This window comes from Protopterus annectens, chromosome 6.part0 (assembly GCF_019279795.1).
Source record: "Protopterus annectens isolate FY-2018-M chromosome 6.part0, PAN1.0, whole genome shotgun sequence".
In the NCBI taxonomy this organism is placed as follows: Eukaryota; Metazoa; Chordata; order Ceratodontiformes; family Protopteridae; genus Protopterus; species Protopterus annectens.
The window spans coordinates 315994443-316011302 of NC_056737.1; the positions used below are offsets into that span (position 1 = coordinate 315994443).

A 16860-nucleotide genomic window follows, 5' to 3' on the forward strand; every position below is an offset into this window, starting at 1 on the left:
GTGAAGGTTGATACCCTCTTTACACTGGGAATGTTGCAATATCCCTGGGGCGGAGGAGTCAGCCCAGCTGGTAGAAAAAGCTGCTAAGCTCTGCAAGTTGGGCTAGATATCAGAACTTGCTTGCAACTGACTGCAACAGTGATCCATGTGAAGATCAACTCTACTTTCATCTTGTAAATGAAAAATTCAAATAATTAAATGCATGTTTTTATTTTGGAAGAAAAAGGAAGATAAGGTACCAATTAAACTTCATCAAGATGTGTAATTCAACAGTATAGACCAGGCAGAACTGAACTGCTGATTAAGGTCAGAAGTTTATGTTACTGGGTGAATTTCTGATAAACTACAAAGGTCAAGAAATCCTTAGCTATTGTTACATTAGCATGCTTTGAAGCTTTTGCATGGCAAATCCTTCAAAAGTAAGCTATAAAGTCTTAAAACAGGGTTCCATACAAACGGCGCACAAAGTTCATCAAAACAGGGCTCACTAGACCTGTTTCACCACTATCGGACCTGTCTGTGTATGTGTGGAGGGGATTTCTCTGTATTGTTCAACTAAATAAAGTCTAAGTGTAAGTTATACATTACTGGCTGGCGATCACAAACAGTCTGCCACAACAGATTTGATGACCTACATTTCAACATGCTCTCTACTCAATTAATATTAGAACACAAGGAATAAAATGTTACAAAAATATGCATCAGTGGTTATCACCCATGTAAATTACTTGCAATTCAGGGAATAAAATAATACGCAATAGCAGCATGCCTCTGTTTTATATATGTATATATTTTTTTGATAACATACACTAATTCTAAAGCACTAATAACTTTTCTGCATGACAGAGATTCCACTGTGTTAAGTATTTGTACCCTAGTCTTCCTTTTACCTTTGAACCAATGCGCATTGCCTGTATTTCATGGTGACGTTCAGTAGACAGGCTTCTGTAAAAGTGGGTAGTCAAGTAATCAGCCAGAAAATGGCAGGCAGCTAGTCCAGGCCGCTGGTCCAAGGCCTGTTCACAAACTATGAGATTTGTGTCAGGATCCCCTCTCTGCTGCAACAGCTGAAAAATTGAAAGGCAAAGTCAACCAGTGAGCAACAAAGCAAAAAAAAAAAAAAAAGTGCTCCCAAACTGAATTCTGAGCATCAGCAAGATATTTAACTTCCGTAAAAACACATGCAACACGCTTGTTTACAAAACTTACCAAAGCTCTCTAACAATATTGAACAAAACAGGTGTGCAATTATCCCCAAATATCAAGATAACTGAAGCAATGAGTAACAGACAAAACAAAAGTAAACAAAAGAAAATTTGCAAGTGATTAAAAATATTTAAAAAATTTAGTGAAGCATGACAGACATTTTTCTTAAGGTGCAATTCAGTTTCAGTTACACTGTCATTTCTTTGGTTTTACGTATGTAACAAATTGTAAATTCCATTCCACTGTGATTGTACCATCACGTATGTGCCCTCGGATACAAGCCCATCTATTATCTACTTAGCTGGTCAGTGATCCTGCATTTCCTGCTGCGCCCACTTTGGGACTGTTCCTCTTCTAGACAAGCTTAATGCCTAAAGTAAACATGCTTGGCAGAGGTGCCTGCAGTAGTTAACAGACTTCTGTTCAGTACTGCAGTACCTCTGGGCATTCTCCTTGTTGTAAGATACATAGAAACTCTGTGCCATGGTGCGAAGAAGACCATACTGTGCTCCGTATGAACATTTACTTACATGCTTATTTAGCTGCACTAGCTGTGTGTGAGACCACTGCTGGAGTGCGACTGCACTGAAGTTTGGATTTAATTTCTTTATTTAAGGTTTAGATACTTCCATTTTTGTTTGCTCTTGTTATATAGTGGCTTGAGTTTTAAAATTTCTTGCTAGAGTCAGTCAGAAAAAAAAATAATTTTCTTTTCACTGACTGAAAAATTAAATCAAGCTAATTAGCATGTAGAGCTGATAAATAGGATTTTTACTTAGGATATTTAGCTGCAAGTACTGTGATATTGCATTAGATTATTCCCTCCCACTCACCCAGTCTTTGTTGCGTTTTTAAAATTGTTGGCTTTTGAGGTGCCCATCCCTGTTATCTTTATCTGCTCATTCTACTGGGTCCAGAAGGAGAAAAATTGGAAGGCCCACTTCTTACAGTCTTAAAGCTCGAGTCAGTCTGTCTTGTATCATCCCACTCACTTAGTGCACATTGCAATATTCAAGAGTATTAAACCCTTTTTCCATATTATTTTTAAAATCTATAACATCTAGAACTAGACTACCATATCAATGGAGAGCCTATGAAATGTTTCTTGTGAATCAGCTTGGGATTAGTACTTCTGGTTTTGTTCATGGTGAGAAAAGAAGCAGCGGGTCTGGGACATTATTTTTTAACCTTCCTAGAGATTACCAGTCACTGGAAAGCCTGAAAACAGCTTCTTAAGAGTCATCTTGGGATTAATGCTACTGATTTGCTGCTGGTAAGAGAAGGAGCAGAGGAGCAATGATTCCTGCTGGTCCCTGAATGGGCAGTATGTACAGGACTTCACTGAGTGGCCTGGTTGCAGTTTGATAAGAACCTCTTCAAGGCCTTTGTTCAGCTTGGCTTTCTGTTATGTCCTCTTGCCTTAGGCTCTATCCAGTGTAGCCACTAAGAGAAGACTATAGTAAGTATACTGAACCTATCAATATCTAGGTTAATACTACTTATCAGGAAGCAACTTGGGATTAGTGCTACTCTTTGCTTCTGGTGAAAGAAGGAGCAAAGTATTACTGACTCCTAGCTGTGTTCAGCTGTGATGAGATCAGTATATTCTCCATTACCACACAGATAGTACCTCCAGTAATCAACTCCAAAGCTCATGAGAGGTACTTCCCCATTAGCCCACATTAGTACGCATGTGGAATCAAGGATCTGCATTTGCTAACCATCTCTATAGCCAGCTTGTTTCCAATTGGCATCCTGAGATAATGTAGCATTTGCTTCATGTTTACTGACAACCACCTACTGCTTAAACTGACACAATGCATGACAGATGCTGTTATATAATGTTTCTGGTGGCAAAGCCACAGCAAACATGCAGGTTGTCAATACCACACAGCACCACACAAAATCAATCACACAGCTCAGACCAAACATATACACCTATGTATGCTGAGGCTCTTAAACGTAACCTACCTAAACTGCAAAGGCCTTCTAAACCTAATCTAAGAAACACATACCTCAAGCAGATTCATAAACACAACACTGTCAGCACTCGCCATGAAACACGTATCAAACTATCATATCGGCTAAGTCCAAAAGGCAAGCCTTCACATGTTCTAATACCCTAGTCATACAGGACTCCATAGTGAGACATATCGACATACCCTCACAAGGCTGTGTGATGAGAGGGTCATTTTCAGATGCTTATAAAGTGCCAGGATCTACCATGTCACACAAGAATTCAAGTCTTTGCTCTACGAGTATGCATATGACACTGTTATAGTGCAAACAGATTTAGTGACTTGAGATGTATCTCCCTGGACTACATGAAAAGAGATATGATGGAGCTCTCAAAATGCGTGTCTAAGGCAGGTAAGAGCGTAGCCTTGAGCAGCATTCTACCATCAATAAGAATGATACCACAATGCAAGCAAAAGATTATTGAATTCTTAGCTTCTGGTGCCATTCTAAGGTCATACATACAGCCAGTTCTGATTCATCAAGGGCAAATCCTGCTTACTTAACTTGGTTAACTTCTTTGCAAAGATTCCTGAAACAATGTACGACAACAAATCAATACACATATCATATCTAGACCTTGCAAAGGCATTTAACCCATCCCACACAGACAAACTCTCCCATTTAAATGTAAATCCCTATGCAATTCATTGGATATCAAGCTGTCTCACAAACAGAACACAGAAAATTAAGGTGGAAAGCTCTCCCTCCAGCAAAACTGCTGTCAATAGTGGTCTACCTGAGGGGGTGGTGGTTCAAGAACAGAGTGTGGGATTTTGGATGCAGACCCTTGAGGAGAATAATAATAAAGCAGCTTATTATATTCATAAAATTGCATAAAGTATTCTAAAATCTATCCCAACACAACTAGACAAAGGAAATTTTGCCAGAAACGATGACTATAAGTAGGGGTACAAAAAATAGACAAGTGGGGGCTGGAATGTACTGGAGAAAACTTGTAAGGGAACCAAGGTATTCAAATGACTAGAAAAGGAAATGTGATAATGTGGAATGAGGCCAAGAAGAAGTCTGGTTTGCAGGTTAGAGACTGCCTTCTGTACCAGGTATTGATATCGGAGTACAGGCAATGAGAAAGGGATAGGAGAGTCCCAAGTGAAAGAACTGCTCTGGTAGAGTTTTTAGTTGAATATGGAATAAAAACTGCTGAGAAAAGGAGATAATTAGTAGGGCACATAAAATACTGCAAGATAACTTTAAGGATCAGAGGACAGAAAATACTGGGGAAAGAGACTGGAAAAGCAATTTACAAAGGAACACAATGGAAAGATATATGTATGCCCCCCCCCAAGTATGCAACAAAGTCCAAAAGGTTTCACACACTTGCAAAGCATTTTTCCTCGGATGTGCGATGGGGAAGAAAGAGGCTACTGGGAACATGCTTTTGGGGAGTGCAATCAGCTAGTATATTTTAAAAATTCCCTACAGACTATTCTGTCAGAAATATTGGGGGACCAAATGTCTGTATTAAAGGAAATAATTCTTTTGAGCTGTGACACAGCATCTGAATTGCCTAGACAAAGTAAGGCCTTATTAACTTTACTTCTATTTGCTGCCAAAAAAGAAACTGCTAAAAAATGGAAATCAAAATCTACACTGTTTGAACTACTGAGCAGTGGCGACTGGTGACTTCAAATCAAAAGGGGGGGGGGGCTGCAGAAGACAGCTGAATGGGTGGGGTCAATGGGAAAGGGTGTGCCCAACTAGAAAGGGGAGGAGCTATGCTCAAAACCACAAAACCTAATTTTAATTAAATACGCTGCCCTGGGTGGCATACCGTCATTATGAGAGTCTAATCAAGACAAAATGAAGTGTAGAAGAATAAAAATATTTCAATGCATTGGCTGCATGACAGCTTACTTAACATCTAGATGGAAACAAAAAGGCTGTGAGGCATGAACAAATAAATTACTTTTTAAATACATTACTGGAATGCCAGTCAAAATCAAGTATAAGAAAAACAAGCAGCACTCAACTCAAACCACTTCTTCTTGCACTGCAGTTCTAATTATAATTTATATTCAGCTTTATTAAATTACCAAGTAACATGCTGAAAGTAGCAATCTCTGTGATACCCTCACTTGTAAAAATGTTTCTTATCCAAAAAAGACCTGCTGCCTGACAACTATCTACTTGTTTCATAGGGAAAACATGACCAAAGTAAAAAATAAAAAGCAAACAAGAAACAAGCTCAAGATACATTGCTTAAAGGATTACTGTACATGTATGGACCACACATGATTGGCATTATGTTTAGTTTACTGGTAAAGTCTGCAGAGATGACTGGAAGTCTCCAACAAGTGTAATGAGCTTCTTAAAATAATGTAATCCTGTCCTTTATTACAAATACTGTCATATGCATTTCAATACCCAAGGCTTATACATTATCTAGTTAAGTATTCTCTGCATGGCAACAGAAAGGCTTTTACTGTTGCCAATTCTTTAACAGTATGCTTATTAAAGCTTACTTGCATCTTACAATCTCAGACAAGCTTACCTGATGGTCATTAAAGCATTGCTACTTAAACACAGAGCAACAGACACTGAGTAATAAGCATAAATCAACAGTAAAAAAATATGACAGAAACCAGACCATTCTGCAAAATCAAGGACAGATGAAAAGCCACTGTAGTACTTGTGTCTACCATGGATGGGGGGGACACTCTGCACATTTACACTACATAACTACTCCTTGCCTTGCTTGGACTCATCCAGAGTCACTACATGGGGGAGTAAGGTGCAACAAGTATGTCATAATTTGAAATGTCTCTGGCTGACTGTGATGGCCCTGACACATTTGTCATACCTCTCAACCTCAGAGCAAGAAATCTGGACAAAGCCATACATAGAAGTGGGACAAAGGCCCAAAAATAAGGACAATTTTTAAATATTGCTCTTATTAACTTAGAAAGATAATAGAATAGGTCTTGCATTAGTATGAATTTTCTGAAGGGTATGAAATCTGAAACTCAAATGTCTGTCATTATTTTCTAACTTCAGTCTTTAATGATTTTTCACTAATCTGCCAAAAAAACCCACAATTTTATGAAAAATGGACCAAAAATGTGATATAAAAATATAAAATAGTCACACAATACAGCTGGGAACATGTCAAAGAAGGGACACTTTAATATTAGTACATCTAACTTGAGCAGCTGACAAAATAAAAGAATCTACATGCATTTCTGAAATAAAAGTAATCTATAACTCTGATTATTCCAGTTATTTCTTAATTGTAAACCCTCCATGTTTTCTTCCAAAATTGCTATTTTGCGTAGGGATTATTAGGAGGAAGAGCAACATTTTGAGCCAAAATCGGGGACAGTTGAGAGGTTTGGCTGTGCCTAATTCTATAAAGCAATTTATTTGCATGTACCTCTCAACCTGTTAATGCAATAAATCTGGACAAGATCAAATATATTGGGGGAACATATAAACTACTAAAAATTGCTCTTGTATAAACTGAGACAGTTGATAGAATAACAGGTCTTACTTTAGCATGCATTTTTCTGAAGGTTATAATGTGTCATTATTTAGTGACTTAATTCCTAAATGATTTACCAGAAAACCACAAATTTTATAAGGAACAAACCAAAAATAAGAAGCAAAAATCTATTCATTCTGTGAAAATCTGGACAGTTGGGAGGTATAGTTCAGCTGGGGTTGTCTGAGTTTGCTGCCCTTCCCCCTCGCAAAATCATTGTCGAATGGAGCCTCCCCCCTGCAGCCATTCCAATGATCCATTACTTGGCTATTTCACTCCATTTACTATAAACACTAATCTGCGTACTGCTTTACTTCTATGATGATTTGGACTTCATTTGAAAGTTTTATTTTGCATTTTACAGCACAAACACTAAGACTTCTGCTAAACAAAGCAACGCAGTCTCACAATGACAACAGACTTAGCATTAAAACTTCTCTGCCCTTGAAACTCACATTCATTGAAACAGCATTGAAACCCACATTCAAAGAAAATATATTTTGCCATTGGCAGATAAAGATTAATTTTGGGCTGTTTTCAAATCATAGGCCCCTTGCACATGAAACATACATGTGCTCTTTGATACACCTTCCCGATTGTATTAAATTACATTCCTTGTACAATACAGTACAGTTGTTAGAGGGGGTTTTAAATTTATTGTTTTGAACATTTTTCCAGTAAACAATGAAACAAAACGCATGCACCAATAACGACAAAACTGCCCAGTTCAGAACATTTCCATCATAAAAGTCTACTCAAACGTCTACAGTCAACCATTATCAGTAAATATGCACAATTCTACAGTCCACCATTATCAGTAAATATGCACAATCTCTGAAGTAGTAAAAGTCATCTAAAAAATTCCACATTAAAGAAATCTGTAACTAATGAAGACGTTGTTGCTAGCAAACAGCTTTATATTTCATCGAAAAATAAAGTGTCTGTTGTGTTGTCCCCTGAGGAATAAATTGCCTATATTACATTAAAAAAATGATAAGCTAGTAATATTGCAATAGGAAATGGATGGCAAACTGATAACAGGCTCATAGTTAGTATCTTTGCCAAAGAGGACACTCTCAGCATCCATCCCTTGTGGGAGCAGAACCCACAGCCTTCTGCATCAAAAGCAAGTACACAACCTGTTGTGCTATTAACAATGCAAGCAAACTCGGCATAAGCAGCACTAAACTTCTCTTCCCCTGCAGCTCTCAGCTCCTTGTAAAATCTACTCAATACTCAACTGCATCTCAACTTTGCAGCACAAGAAATCTGAAAAAAGCCAAACTTTATTGGGGGGGGGGGGTCAAAAATTAGAAGTTATGTACCTACCATAACGTTCCATGTTAGTTGTCTTCTCTCGCCTTCTTTCTTGCTGGATGGGTTCGGAGCCGATCCTCGGCTCCGACTCGGCACTTGCTTTAGCTCGAGAACTCCTTTTACCAGCTCGAGGCAACCCTATATCCCATGATGCAAGGCGGAACTACCTCAGATCTCGTTTGGCAGCTAACTTACCCTGCTAAAGACTATCCTAAGAGAATTAGGAACAATGGTTCCTAAAAGAAATCCTCCTAACAACGTACAGGAGGAAACAATCTAATAGGAACTCTCCAAGATCTGTCCAGGCCAGGGGGAAGGAGGGAGGGACGCAAGAAAGAAGGCGAGAGAAGACAACTAACATGGAACGTTATGGTAGGTACATAACTTCTAAATGTTAAGTTGTCAATCTCGCCTTCATTCTTGCTGGATGGGACCGCGTCCCTAGCACCTGTATCCCGGGTGGCTCAATGGAACAGACTCTTGAGAACTGTGGAACCAAAACTGGCCCTATCTCTAGAGACCAAGTCCAACTTGTAATGAGAAACAAAGGTATGAGGCGTAGCCCAAGTAGCTGCTGCACAAATGGTATCAATGGGTAGTCTATCCTGAAAAGCTGCAGAAGTGGATAGACTCCTGGTTGAGTGTGCTTTAGGCTTAGAAGATAGCTGTTTGCCCCTGAGAGAGTATACATAGGAAATAGTGGAAGTCAACCATCTGGATAAGGTCACTTTAGATACTGGAAGACCTATCCTGTTTTCTGCATAGGAGACAAATAATTGGTCCGATTTTCTGAATTGTTTAGTTCTATGCAAATAGTACCTGAGCTGACGATGGACATCCAAAAATGCAGTTTCTGTTCAGCTCTGTCGGAATAGTTTGGGAAAAAGACTGGTAGGTCTATAGATTGGTTAATGTTGGTTTGAGATACGACTTTGGGAAGAAAGGAAGGGTTAGTTCTTAATGATACCTTGTCCTTATGAAAAACCAAATAAGGGGAACGAATGCAGAGAGCTTGAATCTCGGAAACCCTTCTTGCAGAAGTGACAGCCAGTAAAAATATAGTTTTCCAGGTCAATAACTTCAAAGAACATGAAGCAGACGGTTCGAAGGGAGGCAGTATCAAGGATGCCAACATTAAGTTCAGATCCCATTGCGGAGGAGGATGCTTTATAGGTGGTTTTAGGAGGAAAACTCCTCTGAGAAAGGCCTTGCATAACATATGAGACATAATGTTATTGTCATGCAGGCCAACATGATACTTAGAAATAGCAGCCAGTTGAACTTTGACTGTAGATGACGAGGATCCTGAATGAAAAACCTCCACCAGGAAATCTAAAACCGAATGTACAGGAGCAGTAAAGGGGTCAATATTTCTGGAATTCGCCCAAATAGAAAAACGTCGCCACTTGCTAGCATATACAGTCCTAGTGGACGACTTCAAGGAAGAGACTAAAATGTCTCTGACTGAGTCTGAAATCATCGGTAGCCTGGCTAGGGTAGGAAGTGGAGCAACCAAGCAGTGAGGTTGAGAGAATGAATGGCCCGGTGCTGCTGACCCGATTGGTGGATCAAGAGATCCGGAACTGGGTCCAGATTCCAGGGATGCACCAGAAGATGACGATGCAGAGACGGAAACCAAATTTGTCGAGGCCAATATGGGGCAATGAGGATCAACTTGGCTCTCAAAACGGTGGCTTTCTGAATGACTTGTGGAATCAAGGGAAAAGGAGGAAAAGCATACAGAAGTCCCCGGGGCCAATCCTGGGTTAGAGAGTCTCTCAGGGGTTGGCCTGGAAGGGGAAAGAGTGAAGAAATCGGGGCACTTGTTGTTTTGAGGAGTAGCAAAAGATCGTAACAAGGAGTGCCCCACTTCAGAAAAAATCTGATCCACTACAGATTGATTGAGAGACCACCGTGAGGCATCAGAATGGATCTGCTCAGCCTGTCCGCTAATAGGTTGGACCTGCCGGGATGTGCGTTGCTATCAGAAACCGCTGAGAAGAGATCGCCCACTGCCAAAGTCTGAGAGCTTCTCGACATAACGGATAGGACCTGGTCCCGCCCTGCTTGTTGATGTACCAGACTACGGACATGTTGTCCGTCTGTACTGCAATAGTCCCTGTGGGAAGAAAGTCGTTGAGGGCTTGCAACGTTAAAAGCACTGCTCTCATCTCCAGGACATTTATGTGCAGATGGTATTCTATGGGTTGCCACGTCCCGTGGACCATCCTGCCCTGATAATGCCCCCCCCCACCCGATCAGAGAGGCATCCGTAGTGACCGTGGCAACTGGAGGAGGGGGAATAAAGGGTCGGCCCTGATGAAGAAGAGGGGAAGATATCCACCAGTTCAGATGAGCTCAGCACGACTGTGTTACCAAGATTTCGTGCCTCATCGGGAGACTGTGGTATGACCACTGCGTGAATAGCATCCACTGCAGAAGACGCATGTGGAAGCGAGCCAGTGGTAGAAGAACAATGGCCGCAGCCATAAGACCTAGAACCTTCAGTATAAATCTGGCTTTGATCTTGTTGCTTTGCAAAAGAAGCCGAACAAATTTTTGGATGTCCAGAATTCTTTGATCTGTTAATCTGGCTAACATTTTGACGGTGTTTAATTCTGCGCCTATAAAGGTGATAGATTGGCAAGGCAGCAGAGAAGATTTTTCGAAGTTTACTGAAATTCCCAAACTCCTGCAAAGCTGTAGAGTGTAGTCTCTGGACTGAAGGAGCTGACACTTGGTGGTGGTGGAGAGGAGCCAGTCGTCCAAATAGGGAAACACCTGGAATCCTTGACGTCTCAGATGAGCTGTGACCACTGCCATGCATTTGGTAAACACTCTGGGGGCTGAAGTGAGGCCAAAGGGCAGGGCTCTGAATTGGTAATGACTGGTCCCTAGCCGAAAGCGGAGAAACCTTCTGGAGCATCTGTGAATCTTTATGTGATAGTACGCATCCTGAAGGTCTATAGAGCACATCCAGTTGTCCTTGCCCAGAAAGGGCAGAATGGACTGAAGCGTGACCATCCGGAATCTTGCCTTCTTGACAAATCTGTTCAGATTGCTCAGGTCTAATATTGGTCTCCAATCTCCCGTCCTTTTGGGGACCAAAAAGGATCTGGAGTAGATGCCAGATCCTACCTGGTCTGCTGGCACAGCCTGGATGGCTCTTTTTTCTAGGAGCTTTGAAACCTCCTGTTCTGCCAAATCCCTTTGACCGGGTGAGATGTCTGGAAGGGATTGTAGAGGTACGGGAAACCTTTCGAAGGGGATTTTGTAACCCTCGGATATAATCGACTGTACCCACATCTCTTGAGATGGGATTGCCAGGCTACTGGGTACAGCGAAATCCTTCCCCCGACTGCCTCCAAGGGTGGACAGTCGGGCAACACCTCAGGGATGCTGAAAGGGCTTCTCAGGAAGAGACTCCCTGTTGCTCTGGTTCTGAGGACCCCCCCTGCCTCTAGGGCGGCGTCTATTGTTACCCCCTCTGCCTCTGGGGGTAAACTGACCACATGTGTCCGGTGTAGCTCCTTGGGCTTTACGGAACCACATCTTCCCCTTCTGACCCTTGGGGTATGGTCTAGAAGGAGTGGAAAACTGGACTCCAACGGCAGAAAGAGTTTTACCGTCCTGCTCACACCTGGTCAAGGTATCCTTCACCTGAGGTCCGAACAAAGCCGAACCATCAAAGGGGGTATTAGTGAAGGACGCCTTAAAGGGGTCCGAAAATTACAAAGCCGCATCCAGGCTTGGCGCCTAAGAGCAACTCCTGTGCCTGCGCCTGCTTGCTCCATCGGCCGCATAGGATATGAGCCGCATGGAGGAGTTAGATATGGAATTCAGGATAGCAAGCTGCGAGGCAATCTTTTCCTGAGCCCCAGCAGCAGAAGGATCCTGGACTACTTCTCCCAGTTCCTTGAGAACATCTCGTTGAAGCCTGGTGAAGTGACAAAGATAATTCAGCGACGCATAGCAAAGGTCGCTGAAGAAAACATCCGCTTTCCATACCTGTCCATGGTCCTAGAGTCCTTATTAGGAGGATGGACAGGTACTGAAGGATCCGCCAGTTCCTTCTTAGTGGCAGCCGCCACCACCATAGCATCCACCGAGACACCCTTGGAAAGAACTGTTTGTCCGAAGGGGCCGTAATGAATTTGGATGGTCTTCTGGGGACAGGTTCCACAGAATCTGGAGCCACGCCCAAGCCACTACCTGCATAAGTGGGTCGAAGGCGGAGACACCCAGGAGGTGGAGGGTCGGGATCCAAAGCCTCCAGGTATACCGACTCATCCTCGGAGGGGTCAATGGAGGGCCAATTCCCCTCTGTTTGAGGAGCTCAAGGATGTCTGAAAAGGAGACATCCTCAGAGGGGGACCGTGGGTAACCCTCCGACTCATCTAAGTCGGTATCAGATGTAGTAGACTCAGGGGAGTCTGTGTGTTTCCTCTTACACGTCCTCTTCCGAGGGGGTTCCCCTGCAGGATCAGGAGAAACCTCGGAAGAGGAGGAAATTCCCAGTGGGGAAACCTGGGGCGATGGATCCCTGGGCCTGTGAGCAAGAGGTTGGCAAGAGGCATCTGCAGGCACTGAACAGGGAGGAGCTAGAGGGATGGACCGTTGACCAGGCTCAGAGGCCAGGACACTCCTCATCACCTCAAAGGCTCCTCTCCCCGGGAGACAGGAACACACCCTCGAAGAAACAGGAATGGCGGCTCCAAAGAGAGAGAAGGCTCCGAGGCGATGTCGGCGCCGAGCTTACCAAGCCGAAGCCCGAGAGGGAGAGCGGGTCGGACAAGGGTCCGATGCCACTAGCCCTCGGAGCCGACAGTGGAAACCCGACGACCGGATCCCTCCAAGGAAGGTCTCAAGGAGGAGATCGGAGCTGAGGACGACGGAGCCGAAGGATGTATTGGCTCCGGCATCGAAACAGTTGCTGTCCCGAGAAGCTCCGGCTCTGAACTGCAGTGTGGAGTCGGAGGAGGAAGTTCAAGGATTGGGGCTATAGCCGAAGTCTGTTGAGACGGGCTATGGAGCATTTGGGCCAGTGCCTGAGACTTCAACAGCCTGCTTACCACCCTCTCTAAATCGTGGTCAGACAGCCTGGAAGGTCTCGAAGATTGGCTCCGCTCCGACAAAAGAGGAGACCCCGGAGCCGAGTGGATACTCAGTATAGATGGGGACCGGGATCTCTTACGGGTCGAAGCCATCGGAGCCGAAGTCCCTTGAACCCCAGATGGAGCAGAGGATATCTCGGCTCCGATGCTGGATAAAGTGTCAGCTCCAGCCGGAGCCGACAAGGCCACAGTAGTCAGGGTGTCGGAGCCGGTCGGCGCCGAACCCACTACTAGCAAAGAAGATGTATCGGCTCCAGCCGGAGCCGATGTCGGCTCCGACGGAGCTGGAGCCACTGAAGGAGGCTTGGACACTGTAGCCTGAGCCTTCGGTGGTTTAGGAGGTTTTCCCGGCCCTAATGTAGGAGGAGAACCTTCAGGCTTAAGTAAGCCTCGGAGGATGAGTTTATTCCTCCTTTCCTGCAGGACTCTCTGGCTAAAAGCATGACATAAAGCACAGGAGACCTGCAGGTGCAAAGGCCCCAGGCAATAAACACAAGAAGTGTGACCGTCTGTCAGAGACATTTTCTGACAGCACTGGTCACACTTCTTGAAGCTTGAGACCTTGCCTTCTTTTGACATCCTAAGAGGATGGAAACACAAACAATCCCAACAAACACACAAATTAATCCCTTACACAAACACACAGGAAGGGAATAACCAATGGGGAATTAGGCCTGACTAAAAAAACTTTAGATAAAAGATTATAAAAGGTTTAAAAACAAGGGAATAGGGTGGGCTGTAACTAACTACAGACTAAACTGACACTAAAAGGGAAAATTAAACCCCTAACTACACTTCTTCTTATTTCACAAGAAAAAACTTACCTCAGCTGGCAAAGGAGACCTCTTTCGCTAAGCGGCAAACGAGATCTGAGGTAGTTCCGCCTTGCATCATGGGATATAGGGTTGCCTCGAGCTGGTAAAAGGAGTTCTCGAGCTAAAGCAAGTGCCGAGTCGGAGCCGAGGATCGGCTCCGAACCCATCCAGCAAGAATGAAGGCGAGATTGACAACTTAACATCCAGGGACACATTAAACATTGTTTGTATAATCTTGGAAAGTTGCTAGAATAAAATGCCGTGTTACCACCATACATTTTACTGCCAAGGTCCCTGTGCAAAATAGTCACAGCAACATACCACTATGCCAAATCAGCTGCTTTGTGAAAGACAGGAAGACTGAAACTTAAATGGCTATCATTTAGTGAATTCAGTTCTCACCATAGCTGTCAACCTCTTAGCACAAAACACCTGGACAAACCCAGTAATGAGGGAATACAGCCCTCAAACATATTCAGTGAATTCAGTTCTTGCCATAGCTGCCAACCTTAGCACAAAAAACTGGGACTAAGCCAATAATGGGGGAATACAGTCCCAAAAATAGGGCCGCATTTCAAATATTCATCTTATAAACTTAGAAAATTGCTAGAATAAAAGGTTGTGTTACTATGCATTTTCTGAAGAATATGAAGTCTGAAATTGAAAATGCCTGTCAATTTTAATTCTGATGGAACAAAAACAATTTCAGCAGAGGCCCAGGGAGAAATACTGCATCTTTGTAAAATGGTAGGACACCAGAGCAAATCCACACAAACACAGGGAGGAGATGCAGAGTCCACACAGAAGGCACCCCAGCCAAGAATCAAACCAGAAAACCTACAGCTGTGAGGCAACAATGCTACCACTGCACCATCAAATATTTAAGGAATTAAACATTCAGAAACCTGAAGTCTGAAATTCAAATGCCTGTCAATTTTATTTAACATTTGTTAGCCAGGACAGTCTGACTTGGAACAAAAAACAATTTTCAGCAGAGGCCCAGGAAGAAATAATGTAGACATGTCTTTGTAACATGGGAGGACACAAAAGCAAACCCACACAAACACAGAGAGAAGATGCAGACCCCATACAGAAGGCACCCCAGCCAAGAATCAAACCTGAGAACCTGTAGCTGTGAGACAACAATGCTACCACTGCACCATCAAATATCTAAGCATTTAAACATTTAGAAACCACAGATATTATGAGGAACAGAACAGATCAAATATGAGGCAAAAATCTGCAACTTTTTTACAAATGGTGGTGGGTAGGGAATTCAGGCCCTTAACACCTGCATACAAGGTACAGGGTTCAAGCCTGAGGTATTCCCTATCTCACCATCACACCACCATGAGTTTGCTCAAGCCACTGGGGCATTTTACACACACACACACACACACACACACACACACACACACACACACACACACACACCTTGTAGACGAGCTAAATAATTGCTCGTCTTGCCGCCGATATCCAAACAGTCCCTTTGCCAACACACCTGCTTACCTTGCTGCCTAGCTAAATGACTGCTCTCCTTGCCGTGATATCTAAACAGTCTTTTTGCCGCCGATGAGCAACTGTATTCCTCGCGATTGGTCAGTCCGGAGTGCCTCCATTTCATGTCATCATCGCTGCACAGACTGCTGGGCATCTTGGGGCCGAGATGCCTTTCCCCCTATCTAGACTGCTGAGAAAGCAGTCTGAGTGTGTTCCTGTCTATTTTAGTTTGTTAGTTAGTTTGTTTGTTTTTGTGTTTCTCGGTTTTATTTTTATTTGTTTTTTTAGGTGGGAGGGCTGCAGTCCTATAGCACGAGCCGCTCCTGCGACTGAGTACTGTAAGAGATATAAAAAATGGAAATGGGATCTTTAGAAAAGGGAAGGAGTGAAATAAATGGAATTTGTGAAAACAATATATACAAACAATGTCAGGAAAAGGGATCAGGTTTATGGAAAGGCAGGAATTGAGCAATTTATGTAATGCTGGACTGAATGAGACTTGTAAAAGAAAGAAAATATATATGCAATGTATAATGCATGCAAATGAAAAAAGTGTCAATATGGTTTATTGTCTTTTCTATTAACATGCAGGTGCCTATGTTTTAAGTGAAAACTTAATAAAGGTGTTTAAAAAAAGTATTTGTATGACTGGTTGCAATTTGATTTCAATCACCATGCTGAGTCTTCTTAGCAGAAAGGATAATGCTCTTCAGGGAAAGCACCACCTAGCAATCCAGGGGCAATTACATCAGTACAGTATTGCTGGAGGTCTTCAGTATGAGTCCCAAATGAAAGCCAATATTAACATTTCACTAATGTCAATACAATGGTTATACATACATACATGCATGTACATACATACTGAGACTGCAGCTGGGTCTCTTGATAGTGTGCTCGTCACACAAGTAAACTATTTCAAGTACTGTTGATTATGTGCATTTCTATGCAACATACATTTTTAGAATGTGGCTGAATAATTAGATATACTCCAACTTAATTTTATCATACGCAGTGCCGTGCGAGTTGTATTGTGTGAATTAAGCTGTTTTGATTATGGTGCTTAGCCTGATCTCACTGTGAATTGTGTAGCATGGTCGCTATCACCAATGAGGACTTGAGTGTTGTTGTTGCTGTCTTTTGGCTTTTCCCAGATAGGGGTCGCCACAGCGGAACTCCAGTCCGCTAATGATTGGTAGTAGATTTTGACAAACGCCGAGGTGCCAGCTCGATGTTCAACCTTCAATGAAGGCACGCCCATTTATGCATATCTTTCGAACGCCCACCCAACCACGTGGGGGACATGCAGACTCCACAGAGAAAGCACTCCCCGCACTCCAGCTGAGAATCGAATGGGAGAACCTCTTGCTGTGAGGCAACAACACTACAGCTG

General features: G+C 43.0%; 1 protein-coding gene across 2 annotated transcripts in view; it reads right to left on the reverse strand.

Annotated features, from left to right (window-relative positions):
- ZFYVE26 (zinc finger FYVE-type containing 26) overlaps positions 1-16860 on the reverse strand; it is a 3506023-nt gene that overhangs the window by 1463308 nt on the left and 2025855 nt on the right. For both annotated transcript variants that reach the window (XM_044074068.1, XM_044074069.1), the window contains one exon: positions 891-1067. In XM_044074068.1, the coding sequence (XP_043930003.1) occupies positions 891-1067 (177 nt within the window). The remainder of the gene's footprint in view (positions 1-890; positions 1068-16860) is intronic.